General features: G+C 38.3%; 1 protein-coding gene across 12 annotated transcripts in view; it reads right to left on the reverse strand.

Annotated features, from left to right (window-relative positions):
• Positions 1-8,872: 8,872 nt before the first annotated feature.
• The window catches only part of LOC119660224 (GTP-binding protein RAD), a 41,493-nt gene continuing 34,063 nt past the window's right edge, over positions 8,873-16,302 (reverse strand). For all 12 annotated transcript variants that reach the window (XM_038068672.1, XM_038068669.1, XM_038068665.1 and 9 more), the window contains exons 4-9: positions 16,113-16,232; positions 13,870-14,097; positions 13,721-13,809; positions 12,612-12,792; positions 10,820-10,953; positions 8,873-9,341 (exon numbers count right to left, since the gene is read on the reverse strand). In XM_038068672.1, coding sequence (XP_037924600.1) covers positions 9,198-9,341; positions 10,820-10,953; positions 12,612-12,792; positions 13,721-13,809; positions 13,870-14,097; positions 16,113-16,232 — 896 coding nt within the window. In that variant the 3' untranslated portion in view covers positions 8,873-9,197. The remainder of the gene's footprint in view (positions 9,342-10,819; positions 10,954-12,611; positions 12,793-13,720; positions 13,810-13,869; positions 14,098-16,112; positions 16,233-16,302) is intronic.

Consider the following 16,302-nt stretch of genomic DNA (forward strand, 5'->3'; position numbering starts at 1 on the left):
GAACCCATATTTCCGATATACTTCGTGCACAAAAGCATACATATACAAATATATAGAGTGTGTATTAAATACGGCTGGTTTAATGTTCAAATATATCTATCTGAATTAGACACTACCCGCAAATTTCATTAGCACGTATATGCTATATACCTACATACACACATGTCTGTTTGAAGTAATTGATATTCATATACAAATGACTAAAAAAACTAAAACGAAATAATTCTTTGCGACTCCATTCATAAGAACTCATTTCGTTGTGCTATTGACGAATTGATATGCGATGATGATGTCATGCAGGTTGTAGAGTGCACGAAATTCACAAAAACGCCGAAGTTTCACCCCCTATAATTTTGTTAATAATAGTTGGATTTTCTTCAAACTTGACCAAATTGCCCACTATGTTCCCTTACATTCATGCCAAATTTTGTACTTCTGGGATGGACATAAGAGGGGTTGCCGGGTAAATTTCTAAAATCTGGAAATATACTGTTATTAACTTTATTTGTGCAGATATCGGAACCGGATGCATTTTTCGACCTAGATTTCGTAGCGATGCACCACTGTGATTTTTTTTTCAGATTTTTCGGTTGGATAGGTTCTGAGAACGAAACCTGTTAAACTTTTCGTCGGTCATATTTTGAGTCCGCACTCCCCTATCTTTCACCCAATGTCAAATATGGAACCAGTTTCGAAAAGTACTAATTGAGCCCTTTCATTTGACACCTTACATAGCTACATTTTATGAAACAAAAATTTGCTTCCTCCATTCATATGTATGGGGAGCCCCCCTTAAACTTAACACAAAATGGTGCCACTTGGTGTATGTAAAGGGAACAACAGATTACACACTATTACCAATTTTCGTGACAGACAGACAGACGGATAGACAAACACTGAATCGATTCTAATAAGGTTTTGTTTCACACAAAACCTTACAAATGATTTCGCTTCCACAATATGTCGCTCTTCTAGTCCTTATCAAATTTGTCGGTGATGAAATACATATATGTGCCTCTGTCTAGTACATATATGTGTTTCTTCCCCAGATTTTTTTTTAAACAGAAGGTGTTCATAAGAATGATTACAGAGTGACAACAAATCGTCTTTTCCAAGATAAACGTGTAACTTTTGCGGCACTTAGCCAATCTCTATTATTTCCTTTTTAGCAGTTTAAATAAATACATATGAATATGGTCATGCTGATAAGAATATTTCCAATTCATTGTAGCAGAGAAAAAATTAATGTGGAGTTATTTATATTCTTTATTTCTTACGAATATATTCCCATAATATTATTTTGCTATCATTGTTCGCTAGCTAAGTATAAGTTCGTGTTGCCAGAGGCAATTAATTGCCGTGTGCAATAGTGTTCCTACGGGAGGAGGGTTCAAACTTATCCTATCCACGTAGGAGGTTTTATTCATAGAATTTTTTTGTCTTTGATAGTGAATATTTCAATCATTTTAAATAAATGAAGTATATTTAAGGCACCCTGACTTGCCTTGTATAACGTGCTTTTGCAGGATTCAGTGCTTCTTAATTATATATATTGATGACCTAAGATGTCTTTCGTATAACCGCCTCACTGGTGGCAGTGTGATTTGAATCGTGACTTGTTGTCGGATATCAGTTGACTAAGCTGTGAATGAGTATCTGAGTCAAATTAGAGTAATAATCGCGGGCGAGCACAATGCTAACCACATTGCCTCCTGCAGGGTACATAATCCTGTAGTGTACCGTTACGGTCTTGAATGAAGTGTTCTAACCCATTTCACTGCTCTGATCCAATTGCATTGTCGTGCCAACGATTATTATAATTAAGACACTGGCAAGGGTGTTAATGAATATTTTTAAGGAAATGAATATTTTATTCTACTGCTGATTAATTTATAAGCTCGTGTAATAAAAGTCGTGATAGATAAGCTTTGACATAACTACGGGCATTCGAGAGTTTATTGCTGCTTCTAGCACAGTGAAGTAGAAGATATTATATCTTTGCGTCGCATCCAAAATGATTTAATTGTTACATACTGAGCAGCAGCACATCCGAGCATAATACTCGCTCTGTTAATTGAGTGTTTGTTGTAGCTTCAAAATGCTTGTATTGCTTGTGTATTAAATATCAGCATGGCAGTAGGATGCCGATATAATTTAATTTGACGGAGCTTTTAATATAACTGCATTAAGTTTAAGAGGTGCTTCGTACATCAGCAGAAAAGGACTATGCAATTTTCAAAATCGTGCTTTTGGTTGATCTTTTTGGCTTTTGATGAATTTTTATAACTTACCCATTTACATAAGTAAACGATGAGACATCCTCCCGTGTTTATCCGATTATTAAGGTCTTGATAACAAAAAGAACATGTTGACAAGTTTTTTTTTTCCCAGATAGTGTAGGATAGTTCACGTATTTCTTATTGGTAAGAAAGGGAAGAATTCATTCTGAGCTCCGATGAGAAGCTTTGGAGATTTTGAGTTACGAGCGGATTGGTGTTCGAAGGTTTCGTAAAATAGGTTTACCTCTGTTCGTTTATTTGCCTGTCATACGTGATTTATTCCCAAGTTGAGACGTAGTTTGGTGAGGTGAAGTGTCTCATCGTGACTTTTTGTATAGCAAGGAAATTAATACAAGAGCGATAATTCGCACGCAGAGTGATGTGACGCACTTTGGAAGTATCCGTAGGTTGCAAGACTCCTTGGGGTACGCTTCAAAATATACTTATAGAATTAAAAGGAATCTATTATCTATCAAAATATATGAAAGGAAAAAAGTCGAAAAAAAAATTAACACTAGACTAACCCTTAAATAAATGGTCTTAGCCTTCAAGTCGATTGTAAACGAAAAGAGGGGCGCTAAAGAGGCAACGTTGGTTGTAAACGGGGGGAGGGCATGGGAGGTCAACCCATCCGATTGGATTGTCGCGCCAATGATCATTATTATTATAGCTTAGTATAAGAATTCTATTGAACAGCGATTTTAAATGGATTACTGTAACTAGAGGAAGATTTTTAATCATTATCACTGTGATTTTGTCATGCCTAGGCAGTCCTCTAAGGTTTACATGTCTGATGATACTAACGACGTGTTTGGCTTTAAATTTGAAAGCCTTGTCTACTATTACATAGTTGTGATAATTTTGGTGAGAGGATTGATCGTTTTTGAAGAATTGGACTAGAAAACGCTTCGGAACTGTTGAAGAAAGGCAAGGCCTTTGTCTACATTCAACAATCGAATAAAAGATTGTATTTCTTTGGGGCGTTTCAATTTTTTAGTATTCTTCCATAGTGAGTATTCGGATTGTTCTGTTAGTTCCAGGTTTGCAAGGTTATTCATAATATGCATTTCGTGTTACACAGCTTCCCTAAGTGTTTTTTTTTTTTTGATTAGGTTAAAGGACAATCAACTGCAGATATGAGGAGAATTTTTTTCAATTTTTTCGCGACAAACTGAGATAGCTTGTAGGTAAGTTTTATAACATTCCTCTAGAGATTGGATGTCCCGCTTTATCCTAATTCCGATACGCCCTTGATCTTTGCTGTCAGGATACAGACCGAACATGAATAATAACAAAGCTAAAAAAAGCCTCTTAAAAAAGTGGAACATCTCAAAAACTTCATTAGATTGATTTATTGATTGCTTAAAAATACATCTATGCCAGCACTTTTCCTTCGTGAATGCTACGGGCTGGCTCTGAAGATCCGATCCAGCTGGACTCCGCTTCCCTGTTCCTATAACAACAGTCACGGTCTTAGGAGTTTGTGGCATCAAAACGGCGCACCAAAGCGCTAATTGGGCTCCTCGGAGCGGCCACTGATACCTACCTACCTACCATGCCAGCACTTGCTTGCCTAGTAAGTTATGTATCAAAATCATAATGATGATTCATTAAAGATCAATCATCATCCCTTTTGTCGGACCAAGAGCGATAACATAGATAGCATAAACAAAACTTTCAGCATAGATAGAAAGTATTTTAGGATAAGATACATTGTAAGCACATTTAGTAGAACAAAGACTATAAATTAGACACCATCAAGTCTGGCTTGGTTAGTTGGTATCTATAACTCAAATATTGTATCGAATAATAAAGCAACCTATCTAGAAATTATCGTTTTTTACTATATATACGTGTTAAATACAAATCTAGCCCCAGAGGAATGTTTTATATAGAATTGAATACGAGTATGTACGGGATTTCATGTTCTAGCTTTAATTACATACATACATACATCAGATTCAAATTAACATTTTCCGAGATAGTGCGGATTTCTTAACTTCAAAGGCCATAAGACTTCATTACTTTCAAACATTTTCCAGCCGATTCTTTTCTTACCGAGGGAAGGAATTTCATATTCTTCATTACTATATCGTTATAGCAGATTCCGTGCACATGTATGTCAATTGCAAATACATACTTTCTATTGCTGGAATTCATTTCGATTGATGCGAAAAAGTTTTCTCCTATTCGAACAGTTTCACTCTATTATGTTCGAGATGGCTGCGGCCAGAATAGATTAATCCTTAAATCTGGAAAAAGCTGCCGATTAAGTTGTGCTCATGCTTCAATTAAAACTTACACGCTCCTCCATATATATAACTAAATATTCAATTTTGAGTTGGCAAGGTACAAAATAATAAATTGTTGCATTCTGCTGAAAATGGATTATGCGCCGGCCGTGCTTGTATCTTTCTGTGAACCCTTATTTATTTGGGAGAATGACGTCAATTTAGTGGAGAGCTGGACACGGGAAATTTTGTGGGAGGCATGCGCTCTACTTTTTCTGTTATTAACCGAGCAAATTAGCTGCATGCTGTATGTAAAACCGACAAAATCGTCAGAGATATAGGAATAGTGTACCGAATTTAAACTTTTACCTTATTGGAATACCTTCGATTTACAGAAGATTTAACAATGGTAACATAGATAACTTCCATGCACCAATTGACATACAATTGCTTCCAAGATAAATTTACAATACAGTGAAAAGTTAGGTACAATTTCAAATCAGTGGCGGGGCAATCTTACATAGATATAGGGATCGAGATTTAGTATTATTGCAGGCCCGCGAGCAGCCCAAGTCCCTGTAATAAATTCAATTGGATTATGCTTTATGCTACTCCATTACGTGCCACAATTACGAAAAACCATTGAATAATTTCTGTGGTGTGGTAGTCAAAGGGTAGTATAGGTCCCAGGGTGAATCGTGGATTGTTACCCACGATGGAGAATAAAACCTGAGAAACGCCTGCTGAACCAACACCAACAGCTCTACTACCAAACCCTATCTCCACCTCCATGTGGTGATCGCTGGGAGAAGGATGAAGGCGAGTCTCCCGCATCTAAAAGCGGGACAAATTGTACCAACTGGTCCTCCAGTTTGGGGGTTGGGTAGGACTGACAACCCCACACGGAAAAGAAACTTGTTACGAAGCCACAACTGGCGCCTCGGACTGAATGGATTTTACAACGACGAACCCGGCAACGAGAACGGAATAATAATTTGCGCATTATTTCGTGGAACGTGCACTCCCTGTACAGTGATGGAGCTGCTGTCTCAATATAAGGCTTATGTAATAGCATTGCAGGAGATGCATTGGATAAGGACCAATCTCCTGGAGAAGAATCGCTACACCATATATTATAGTGGCCATCCAGTAAACCATGTGCTCAGAGTAGGTTTCTTAGTCAGCCAAAAAATGAAACCTGCTGCTATCGGTTTTGAAAACATAAGCGAATGGCTACGCACTCTGCGCCTGCGAGGCAAATTTAGAAAAATAAGTCTCATTAACGTTCACGCTCCTACAGAGGAGACTGCAGAGTCGGAGAAGGATACCTTCTACGAGGCAGTAGAACGAACCCTCGAAGCCTGTCCCAGATATAATATCAAAATCATACTAGGGGATTTTAACAGTCAAGTAGGGACGGAACCACTCTTCAGGCGATACGTTGGCTCCCATAGCTTACATCAAAATACAAATGATAACGGACTGAAGATTATTCAATTAGCAGTGTCACACGAAATGGTTGTTGGGAGTACCTGGTTTGCGCGGAAAGTGGTCCACAAACAAACGTGAGCCTATCCAGACGGGATCACTTTCAACCAAATTGACCACGTGTTGATCGAACGCCACCATCTCTTAGCCTTGATGAATGTCAAAACTTGTAGGGGGGGCCAATATAGACTCGGATCACTATTTCATTGGCATGGTGCTCTGAGCTCGAATAACAACACCACCCAGAACCCCCTCTGACAAACAGGTGAGAGTTAACACTTTAAGCCATCCACAACACAGCCCTCCGCAACGCCTATAAGAGGGAAATGGATGCCGCAATAACCGCAGTGAAAAGAGATCCTGGAAATGAAGCATCAACAAATGATCTTCACAACCACCTGAAGAACGTTATCATGGGTATGGCCACAAACATACTTGGCCCCAGCCGCAAAAGGAGTCGGATCGGCTGGTTTGACGATGAATGTAAGCTAGCAACGGAACGAAAGAATGCCGCATACCGAGTAATGTTGCATTCTCAAAGAACGCGGGCACACGCAGAGACTTATCGCGAACTCCGGCGAGCGGAAAATCGACTTCACAGACGAAAAAGGAAGTCTGGGAGGACTAACAGGTCTTGTGAACTCGAAAAGGACGGGGAGCAACCACACCAGTGGCGCAAGTTTTACCAACAAGTCAGCAAGATGAAGTCTTACACACTTCGATGTTCATCTCGCCGAGACAAAGGTGAAAATCTGATTGAATGGGCATATTGGAGCAATGGGTTGAGTACTTTGATGAGCTACTGAACAACCAGAATATCGGCGAGTTGGAGATCCCGCCAACTGAAGACGACGGATAAATATTGCCACCACCAAGTATAGAAGAAACAGTCCATGCAATTCATCGGCTTAAAAATCGTAACTCGGCAGGAACCGATGGAATTACAGCCGAATTGGTTAAATATGGAGACGACCAATTACACCAAGTGGTTCATCAACTTGTGGTCAAGGTGTAGGACAGCGAATCAATGCCTAACGATTGGCAACCAGGCATTATCTGTCTCATACATAAAAAGGGAGATATCACACAGTGTAGCAATTATAGAGGTATCACGTTGCTGAGTACCATCTATAAGATATTTTCCACTATCATGCTAGGCCAGATAGCCCCATACACACATACCAAAGATGCTTCACTCTAGCCAATCAGTAACAGATCTGATTTTCTCTCTGCGGCAAGCGATGGAAAAACTGTTCGAATATGGACATCAGTTGCGCCACTTTTTCATCGACTTTAAAGCCGCCTATGATATCATAGCCAGGTAAAACTGTACTGTATTCCGAGGAAATTGATAAGCCTGACCAGGTTGACCCTGACCAATGTGTGAGGCCAGATAAAAGCAGCAGGATCACTCTCAAGACCATTCGACATCAACAACGGTCTACGACAAGGATGTGCCCTATCATGCGTCCTCTTCAACTTGGCCCTCGAGAAAGTGATCCGTGATGCTGAGGTAAATGCAAGGGGTAAGATCCTCTTTAAATCCACCTAACTACTGGCCTATGCTGACGATATCGACATCATGGGAAGAATGACCCGAGACGTACAAACTGCCTTTATCTAGATCGAGCAGGCGACGATTGGCGCGTGATCTGCACATCAGTGAAGGCAAGACAAAATATATAGTGGCAACGTTAGCACCAAAAACCAACCAACCACCAACATCAAACCGCACTGGTCAAACGGGAAGAATAAAAATAGGAGACTACAACTTTGACACCGTTGATAATTTCTTCTATCTAGGATCGAAAACCATAACCGATAACAGCTACGGCGATGAAATCCAAACCTATTTCAGCTTGCAAAAACCGTTTCGTTCAAAACGTCTCACCGTAGGGTCAAAGCACTTACTATACAATACAATGATCTTGCCATGTATTCCTCGGGGACTTTGGTTCTAGCAAGAAAAATTACGAACTCTGGGCCGCGTTCGAGAGAAGAATCCTCCGAAAAATTTTTGGTCCCTTTCATGAGGATGGACGACTCCGTGTCATACATAATGACGAAATCTATGAGCGATACCATGATCGTCAGGTTGTGGATAAAATCCGGCTCAATCGATTACGGTGGGCGGGTCATTTAATCCGTATGGATGAGGCAATATCTATGGTAGAAAAAGAAGACGAGGCAGACCCTGCCGTATGTGTTAATGAAGTTTGCGAGGATTGTCCTATAGGATAGACATATGTGTACGTTTGTACCAGTGGTATTTACTTTAAGTATATATATGTATTCTTTTGTGGACGTTGTAAAGTGAAAATGCGTGAAGATGCATTGGATCGATTTATATGCGTACATATATACGTAGTAGTATGCGGTAATAGGCAATGTTTGTTTGTTTTAATACGTATGTACATATTTATATCTCGGAGTTTGATCATATATGAAGAAATATTTTGCATCCTTAGCTATGGAAGAATGGAAAATTGTGCATAGAGAGTTCCTCTCATAAGATGAACACACAATCTTCATACCCGAAGCGCCGAGCTTCCGGTCAATTTGTTTGTATCTGTTTTTGGTGAACTTCTTCACATTTACTATTAATGTTGAACTCCTATTTTGAAGCGTATGGAATTAACTATAATCGACAGAGTACTCTGCAGAGCAAATTATGTATATAAATCGTTATTGAAAGATGAATTTTAAATTATTATGTAAATGCAACTGTCATGCATTTATAGTTCCTCACATAGGGAAACACAAAACCTTGTTGAATTTTTAAACTGTTCCTTCATTGAAACCCTTACTTCAATAATTCTACAGTTACAGGGCAAACACTGCAACAAAAGTTTTCAGAATTAAAAGACACGTATGTATAATTGGTCGGCAGAAACATTTATTCATTATTTCGAAAATAATATTCTATAAGCTCTTCAAAAGTTTTCATAATTTTGGAAGACAGAAAATTACTTTCATTCATACATTACATTTAATTATAATTATTGTTAGTTTTCACATTATTTTGATTATCATTTTGCAGCTGGATAAAAATGATTGGAATATCGTCAAAAACAGTAAAACAATTATCTGCATTTGCTTACCCACATATTGTAAAAGGTTTGTATTGGTCATTATAATGAAATGTTTTTAGTACTTCCAATGAAAAGACTTAGTGTTATTGTTTAATGATTAAAATAATTTAAAGCACTTGAAGATTTTCACAATGTCGAAATTTGGAGTCCTCTTTTCCGAATATCCATGTGAGCATTTGACGGGCCTTCATACTTGCCCGAACCACATTTCGGTTTTTATACCAGTGCGCTGGCGAGTTTTCCCTTGATCCCTGTGAAAATAAAAAAAAAACGAAAGATAATCAAGTTAATATAACCACATGATAATTTGAAACAGGTATCCCTGATATCAGCTGAACCCTACTCTTCTTTTCCTGTCCCCCACAAGTTCAGTAAAATACGAATTCCTGTGGACGTGGTAGGCATTAGAATACATCTTTCCACATATTTTTTTAGCTACTATAAATGATATTGTGACGAAAACCACATTGGGAAAAGTACGTGATGCCAGTTAAATCGTAGTGACGAAAACTAGCCAGGACACAAAATTGTATAACAGTAAGGCGAATATTTAGTTAGAATGATTGATAACAGCTGGCTCTGATGTTAGTAAAGCGATCGTGTAAAGCAAGCAAAGTAGTTTTCTAGCAAAACATTCGCAATCCTCTCTGGAATGTTCCGCAGGGTATAAAAAGGCCAAAGGTCAGGCCACGGAGTCACTCTAATTCTTAGATATAACTGATTGCGTCGGTTTTAAAGACGTCTTCAATTGTCCCAGTGGTTCTATAAATAATTGTGCTTAATGTTTTATCATTAAGTGTGAAAAAAGCGTTTCCGTTAAAGTTATAAAACGGGTTTTTGTCAAGTGCTACGCAATCCAGTGATACGGATCCGCAGGAATATTGTGTGTAATTCGAACGGGTGTTATGAATTATATCTGCGCATTCTGATTATGGAAGTCTCGGAGTTTCAAGTAAAGCGGGCTTTGGCAGTCGCAAGTTTTTACCTAAACCCGTCCGAGTACGGAATTGTCAGTAACCAAGTGGACATCTAAATAAAAAATTTAAATCATAAGATACCAATTGGGAATCGCAAATTGCGCATTTCCGGTATCCAGCTAATTTGCGGTGTCTCTAGCGATTGAATTTGTTTTGGTATGCATATGCCGAAATAAGTTGTTCCCGATATCTAGGTATATAGTTATTATTGTCAAGGTTTCCTAGGATCTGTATCGTAAGTTTAAATTATCCAATATTTATGCATAGATGATTAATTGGCATTCAAAGGTATAGATAAATTTGTATTGCTTTGGAATTTAATATTCTCTGTTGGACTAACTTTTGCTACCTTCAGATTACTGTTGCTTATATTGCTTTACAATACATGGCAATTTTGCAATATGTGTAGCAGTTCCAATTATATCGAGTCGTGGGGTTCATATAGCTCGGAATTTTATGTAAGAATAACCATTCCGGGTACAGAAGTCTCAGCACTTAGGAAATACGGTTACGATATCTAGGACTATATATACTACAACCATCGTTATACATATATTTTGCAAATTCACTGGAAACTACCCCATCGTGGTCATTAAATGATTCTTTGTGATTGGTGCTTCGGAGCAAATGGTAAAATACATCTAACCCTTCATCCATTATGTACCTCCTTTTCTTATCTTCTCTAAACAGAAAAATTGGTCGTTTGATGATTTTAAAGTTCAGTCTATGTAATACTGTATGCCATCACCTACCTGTAGTAGATTATATTCCTTTTTGAGGCGAATTTGTGTTAATGTTCCAGCTAAAAGTTCATCACAATTATGGTTAATACCGACGGAAACCTCAATAAATTTGGCTCGAAAAGTGCAGGCTAAACATTTACCATCTGTGAAGAAATAAAAAAGTTGCATTGATATTGAAAAATAGATAATGTATAATACTTTAAGGCTTTCTTCCAAAGTTAAAAAGATTATGAAGAGGGAAGAGAGAAATTTCGTCCTGCCATTATACATACCAATAATTTTTTAAGTACTGTGAACTGTTTAATGGATTTACTTAAAAAATGGTTCGTGGCAAAAATTATAATTACGAGGTGAGGAAATCGACAGAATCCGAGCAGTCTAAAACTCAAGACGATATGTGAGATTATGAGGGGAGTAGAAACAACTAAATACGTATCTTGTGACTATAAAAGGATCCTATTCAGCGATAAGCGAAATGATAGTAAGGGGGTTCAAGTTCATCACCTGCTGATGTACAACACATAACACGATATCGACATCGGAAACCAATCGTTCAGACTGACCAAAAAAAGAAACTCCGCAGTTTGCCTAATTTTCCGCTGGACTGCAAATAACGAAATGATCAACTCATCGCTTTTTGCCCCATTCTATTATATTATCATCGTATTCAAATTGAATTTTCAAACATTGCCACATAACTTCGTTCACCAACCCAACTGTAGAATTTCTTTTGTCTCAACGTACACTGTGCTGCACTTCGCGAATTTTTTCCTGGTAACAGAGTTCTAGCGCCTGATGTTCACCTCGTAACCAACAACAGAGCTCTCAGCTCTTTACATTCATCGATCCGCCTATGCGTTTCCACAATCAACTGGATATTGTAAGGTCCTTGGTTACGTGGCGGACAACTTGTTTAGAGCTTGTGTCGTTTCCACAGCAGGTCAATTATTGGATTGCTGGGAAACATTCGAATCGCGGAAACGTATTGAATTCGGGGAAGCTGACGTGCTGTTTCTCCATGAATAGGTAGATGAAAAGCTAAGTAACCATCAGATGATGTGAAGGAATTGCTTATAGAAAGCCTCCTTTTCCACTCCGCTGGTGCGTAGTACTGAACAATTGTGAAGCTCCTTAACCTGAACTGGAATCTTGCAGCCAAAATCCTGTCAGAAACCGGCTCTTAGGTCATGAGAGCGGTAGCCATCAGCAACCATTCGACATCGGATTTACATCTACTACCTCGCGACATTTCAGTCTCTCCGAAGTTCCACAATCTCACTTCAGAAAAACCGCATTCTGGGGTCCCTCGATAATATTGTCGAAAAGCGTGCGCACATTGTAGTTGACTAAATGGAAAAACATTGATTTAAACATAAGGAATATTTTCTAGAAATCGACCGCGAATATATCAGCTTAGAATGGCGTGAACAGATTCCAACAGGGAGTTTACCTAGTATTTTGTGTTGAATTAGACACTGATGCAAGACGGTAAGAGACAGGTGCAGATCTGCCACAGGAACTCAATAGAGAAATATATATTCCCTCTAGCCAGACGGCATTTCAACTTGAAATTGTGAATAGTTTCAAAAAATACAAATAAACTATTAACTTAGGAACATCCAATAAAAAAAAGTTCCCAAAACCAACGAATTTAAATGATAAAAAGAAATAGCATAATCAGAATCCAAGCAATTTCAATCACAAACATTTAAACTTTCTTTACGTAGTAAGGTAAACAGAATCAATATGTATATTGTTACTTGGACTGAGATCTCTGAACAATTTTCAAATACCAACTCACCTTGGGCCGAAATCGCACGTGATCTAGCCAAATCAATTTTATTTGCAACTAATATTACTGGTCTAGCTCTGATTAGGTCCTTGTCCTGAAGATATGACAAAATTTGTTCTGCTCGAGTAAATGATGATTTATCCACTACTGAATATACAACTAAATATGCATCCGCTTCTTCCAATTCATCCTGAAAAGAAAACAATGCATTACTTGGCAGGCAATATATATTGAGTTTTTCAGAAAATTTTCTGTGTAGGTGCCTGGGAGATAGTGCAATGTACCTATTGTGGCTTGAAGGTTTTGAACTAAGCTTGCCCCGATTTTTCTAATTTAAGTTATGATGCATAAAATAGTCTCCTCAGATATCAAACGTTTTCACACATATGACGATTGCGCTAGAATTGCCCTCGTTGAAGACGATGTAAAAATCCCTTCTCAGCTTCTTAAACCAAGCAACTTAAAATCAACATTTTTTGACATTTTATTGAATATTTTTTTAAAATTCAAGGTTCACCACAAATACTCTTTTGTGTGCCGTGTCGGGAATCAGGTCATTGGCAAAGATCACCAATTAACTTTTGGGCAAATCATTCAAGCTCAATAATTTTTTGTTAAATTAATGATAACGAAATTACTGTCCCTGGTTGATCATACCGTCTCTGGTTAACAACACACAGGACATAGAATTCTCTATTGCCAATGAGATTTCTATCTACTTGTATATTGACAAAGTATTTTCCATACAACGTACTACACGTCATCGCATGTACCAAGCATTATTCCCTAATAATTTTCAAAGTGGCAGAATTCTAATGCATCGCACACATGTCTTCGATTAGCAAAAAATACAACATGGTTTAACTTCTGGCATACATATTTTCCGTTCTTAGGGGTACACACATCCGCAACGCATAAGTGAATGAACGCCATTCAAGACAATAGATTTTTCAAAGACAATATGGAGCCTAGATCGTCCATATAGACTTTTTTTTTATTATTTCGCACGATGAACACAAAACATACACAGCACCCATAGTGGAACCAGCGGTAGTTTCCCTTCCTTTTCTTACACAGTTTAGGAGTGTCTCCCGTAAATACTAATATTCGAAACTCACCTTATTCTCCTTATTGTCAGTCGAAAATTTTAGTAATGATTCGATTCCATTCAAAATTATTGAAATGCTTTGTTCACCCAAGTCAGCCTCTACAACAAAAATACATTTCAGGAATTGATATCAAATCAAATTAAATAAAATCAACATACCTGCTCCTTCATATGCATTAATGCAATCTGAAGTCTTGAACTGTGAAACCAAGGCCGCTTTGCCAACCCCGGGAGCACCTAACATTGAAACATGGTAAACTTCTACTGGTTCATGATTTGCGAGCGTGGTCTCTGGACGTGTTGGTCCCTCGAACATTGGGCTAGTGGGTGCTAAACTATTGCTACGCGATCGTCGGCGTCGAAATGAGTCCCCTCTGTTTATAACTCCTATAAATTTTAGTAAAAGATTGGAATTGTATTACATGGTGAGAGAGAGAATCAACAAGACTTCTTCAATTTTCAAACGAGATGCAATACTGTTTCTTTTTTCGGTATTTTGTCATTCCAGTTGTGTAGAAACGCAGAACTACGCTATACCACTTATAAGGCTACAGCCACCAACCTACCTCATTTGAAGTTTGTATATTTCATCTTCACTTCCATACTTCACAATTAAAATCAAAATTAACTGTTTTGAAAAGTACTAGTCCCTCCATTTAATATCACACACGTCTCTATTCAGAAAAGTCTCGCCCCTTGGAATTTCATAGTTCACATATCCCCAAAAAATTTCATGCCAATATATTCAACCATTTCCGAAAAAAGATGCATGTGGCAGACAGAAAAACACCGATTTTGATAAGCTTTTCTTTTGCACAAACAAAAATTGGACTGTTGCGCTATCTATATTCTCGCCTTGGTGGAACATACATATCCAGAGAATCTCCTCTTTCTTATTTTTATTTTTGTTTTCTGTTTCGTTTTCAAAAACACTATGCTCATTATCATAAGAGTACAGCGCATGCACCACGTCTGCGCGCCATTATTGCTGGTTTGACGAAATGACCTTTAGCTCTCCGCAGGAAGACAAATCTCCTTCTTTGCTTTTCCGCACCATATGCTTCTAGGGTGAACCATTCGTCGGAATAGTTAATTCCATTCCATGATATAGCCACCAATGTATTTGCCATTTCTTAAAATGGATTGGTCAACTGTCACTTGCGCCCTTTAATTAAGACATCTACCAGTACCTGGCCCGTATGCTAACTCAGTTCATTGTTCGAGATTTTCTCAAGCCAGCGCACGCTGATGAGGCGGTGGAAGCAGATGTTAACGAAAGCTTGGAGCCTTTGACCATTGTTGGTCGCCTCCATGTAACAGTACAAAAGGAGCATTGGCGCGGAACAACTTCAACTTGATGTTGGTATTGAGGTATTTGCATTTCTGCATCTGCATCGGGTTACACCGAGTTCGGTGCCACCGCCGACAGAAACAAACCTACCAAGATTACTATCGACACCCTACCTCTTAATATACATAAGAAGCGTGCGACGACCAGGCAGACTGGAAACCTTGGTCATCACCGTAACCAAGGTGTTCGGAGAAAGATGCCATGGTCCATTGAAGCCTTCCACGTCATCCGAATAAGACAGCATCTCCATGACACCACCGATAACAAGAAGGAATGTATGAAAATACTTGTAAATAGTTTCCTTTTATAATGTAGATTGTTTTTTATTACTTCCGAGCAGAGACTTGTTTCGATGGTACTTTTACAAAGTACAGAACACAGTCTGCTCTCTGCCGATCAAACTTTCGATATGTTCTTTAATGCATTCCAGGATAATTTAAGCTACACTCTTTGTGACAGCAAAAACGGCAATTGGCACACTCAACACAGGTGAATCTTCGTAATCATCCCATTCTTCCTAATCCTCTCCTAAACTCCAAGGATTTACGAATAAAGGCAAGAAGCAGCTCTACAGTAGCAGTAGGAGGTGCAATGAACAATTTAGGAGACTATCACGCACAGCGAGCTTGGCCCGTTTGAGCGCATTGACGGCCTAAATAATTTCGCTTCTGACATTCAACTAACTTTGCCATCGCATCGTCAAAGGTAATCGCCACGTCCGATACTCTGATATTCTGAGGCACAGAAAATAGTAAATCTTTAGCCGTTTAATTAGCTGTTTCTAGAAAGGTAAAATGCACATAAAAGCATATATACACATATATAAATATATATGCTCATCGTCAAACGCAAATTCAAGTTCGAGGTGCTATCTCCCATGCAAATGAAGTGATTTGCCCACGTGTCTTAATGTAATGAAAACCTGACGATAACGCATCAAGCGCTTTCCTCTTAAAGTATAAACATCAAATTATCTTTGTTATTATACAGTTTGCCCGGATTAGTATATCGACTTGAAACGGAAACCCCATTTTAATAAATGAATATTTACCTCCTTTTGATGCACTAAATGTTCGCAATCTATCCAGGTCTTCATCCTCAGGATCACTTATCTGCAAATGATGCATATTTACCGTAGGAACATCTAGGAAGGCATTCGACCTCCTTTGACCTAAAATTTCATAAGGGAAGTATGTTTAATTATCGTTAGATGTGCTAATTCTAAAAATTTTAGTGTAGAA

The sequence above is a fragment of the Hermetia illucens genome, chromosome 6, assembly GCF_905115235.1.
Source record: "Hermetia illucens chromosome 6, iHerIll2.2.curated.20191125, whole genome shotgun sequence".
Taxonomy (NCBI): Eukaryota; Metazoa; Arthropoda; class Insecta; order Diptera; family Stratiomyidae; genus Hermetia; species Hermetia illucens.